Genomic DNA, 2,653 nt, shown 5'->3' with positions numbered 1-2,653 from the left:
AAAAAAAAAAAAGTTGAAAGGGAAGCCAGGCACCAGTAGCTCATAGCTGTAATCCTAGCTACTTAGGAGACTGAGAGCTTAAGGATCAATGTTCAAAGCCAGCCCAGGCAGGAAAGTCCATGAGACTTTTATCTCCAATAAACTATGAAAAAAGCTGGAAGTAAAGCTGTGAGTGACTCAAGTAGTAGAGAGTGACTCAAGTAGTAGAGTGCTAGCCGTAAGCAAAAGAAACTAAAGGACAGCACCCAGACCCTGAATTCAAGCCTCAGGACTGGCAAAAAAAAAAACCTTGAAAGGGAGACATAGTATCTATATTTTGAGTAACCCAAAGATAAAAGGAAAATAGAAGAATCTGAGACAGAGGCTAAATGTATAGCTTGGTGGTAGAAACTGTACTTAGCGTACACAAAGCTGGATTTAATCCCCAGCACCAAAAAATAAATAAAACTCTTACAACTACTTAAGTCATTTTACCCAATTCTTTTATGTATTTTTCCCCAATTCAAACAAGTTATCTTTCTTGTACTAAGAAAAATCAATATAATCTGATAAATGACTAGCTAGACAAACAGAAAAAAACAGATCACCATTGCCTAATGTTAACTCTATTCTGTTTTCTACTTACCTTTCTGGCATAGACTTACCCACTGGCATTACCATTAGCAGTAGTAGCAGAAGAAGCAATTCTTCTTTTTTTGTGTAACTGGGTGCATACTACACATTGGGCACAGGAAGTCTCTGTCAAATTAAGGCCAGATTCCCTCTCTCCTGAAACAATATATTAGAAGCAGAGAAGCAATAAAGGAAAACCACCGCTCCATAATTTACTACCTATAATACTATAATTAAAATATTTCTTCCCTGCTGTCCAGAAGGGCCTCTTGTCATATGAGAGATCTTTAAAACTTTAAAATTTCAGGGAATTATTAAATAGTAACCTCTCTGTACAACACCTTAATAATATCAATAAAATTGTATTTAGAATAAAAAAATGGCCAGGCAGTGGTGCTTCATGCCTATAATCCTAGCTACTCCAGAGGCTCGTGAGATCTGAGGAGTATAGTTCAAAGCCAGCCCAGGTAGGAAAGTCTGTAAGACTCTTATCTCGAATTAATCACAGAAAAAGCCAAGTGGTGTTGTGGCTCAAGTTGTAGAGTGCAAGACTTGAGCAAAAGGAGTTTAAGGACAATGCGCAAGTCCAGAGTTCAAGACCTAGGACCAGAAGAAAAAAAAAATCCAGGCATCAGTGGCTCACACCTGTAATCCTATCTATTCTGGAGTCTAATATCTGAGGATCCCAATTTGAAGCCAGCCTGGGCAGGAAACCCTGAGACTCTTGTGGGGGGGGAGCCAGAAGTAGAGCTGTGGCTCAAGTAGTAGCATGTTAGCCTAGAGCAAAAGAAGCTCAGAGACAGGCTGGGCACTGGTGGCTCACACCTGTAATCCTAGCTACTCAGGAGGCTGAGATCTGAGGATCGAGGTTCAAAGCCAGCCTGGGCAGAAAATTCCATGACACTCTATTTCCAACAAAACATTCAGAAAAAACAGAAGTGGTGCTGTGGCTCAAGTGGTAGACCGCTAGCCTTGAGTTGAAGAGCTGAGGGACAGTGCTCAGGCCCAGAGTTAAAGCCCTATGACTGACAAAAAAAAAAAAAAGAAGAAGAAGCAGCTTAGAGACAGCACCCAGGCCCTAAGTTCAAGCCCCAGGACTGGTATAGAAAACAAAGATGGTCTGGGAAGGTGGCTCAGTGGTAGAGCGCTTGCCTTGCATGCATGAGGCCCTGGGTTCAATTCCTCAGCACCACATAAGCAGAAAAAAAAGCCGGAAGTGGTGCTGTGGCTCAAGTTGTAGAGCTCTAGCTGAAGAGCTGAGGGACAGCGCCCAGGCCCAGAGTTCAGGCCCCACGACTGGACCAAAAAAGAAAACAAAGAAAGAAAGAAAGGAAGAGAGAAGGAGAGAGAGAGACAGAGAGAGAGAGAGAAAGAAAGAAAGAAAATTTTCAGTAAACTGTATCACAGTCTATAAGCCTTTCCAGATTTATCCACTTCATTCTAGAACAGCTAAGTCATGATAATTTTATTTTATATATGTAAAAAAATTATATGTAGTATATATTTGGGGGGAGGGGGAGTCCTGGACCTTAAACTCAGGGCCTGGGAATTAGCCCTGAGCCTCTTTCTACTCAAGGCTAGAACTCTACCAATTCAGCCACAGCACCACTTCCAGCTTTTTTGCGTGATTTATTGGAGATAAAAGTCTTATGGACTTTTCTGCCAGGGCTGGCTTCAAACTGTGATCCTCAGATTCAGCCTCCTGAGGAGCTAGGATTTCAGGCATGAGCCACTGGCACCTGGCTGTAATATATTGTATATAATTATTTCCTCAAACTCTTTCTAGTAATTCAAGTACAGAAAAGAATGGCTGATATGTTAAACCATTCTGCTTAGTCTTATGACTGAGAGAGTTCTTTATTCTAAAACTCCTGAGCAAGGGCTGGGGGCAAGGGCAGGGGGGGACAAGGAAGGGATAGTAGAAAAACAAAGGAGGGGGTAACAAGAAATGTACTCATTACCAGGGGCTGGGAAGGTGGCTCAGTGGTAGAGTGCTTGCCTTGCATGCCTGAGGCTCTGGGTTCGATTCCTCAGCACCACA

General features: G+C 42.3%; 1 protein-coding gene across 1 annotated transcript in view; it reads right to left on the bottom strand.

Annotated features, from left to right (window-relative positions):
* The window catches only part of Zcwpw1 (zinc finger, CW type with PWWP domain 1), a 27,880-nt gene that overhangs the window by 22,661 nt on the left and 2,566 nt on the right, over positions 1-2,653 (bottom strand). Inside the window, 1 exon segment of the mRNA XM_013031719.1 lies at positions 2,225-2,240. Coding sequence (XP_012887173.1) covers positions 2,225-2,240 — 16 coding nt within the window.

This window comes from Dipodomys ordii, unplaced genomic scaffold (genome assembly GCF_000151885.1).
Source record: "Dipodomys ordii isolate 6190 unplaced genomic scaffold, Dord_2.0 Scaffold143, whole genome shotgun sequence".
Classification (NCBI taxonomy): Eukaryota; Metazoa; Chordata; class Mammalia; order Rodentia; family Heteromyidae; genus Dipodomys; species Dipodomys ordii.
The sequence above is the reverse complement of the archived record's forward strand: the minus strand, read 5'-3'. Positions and strand labels throughout refer to the sequence as shown.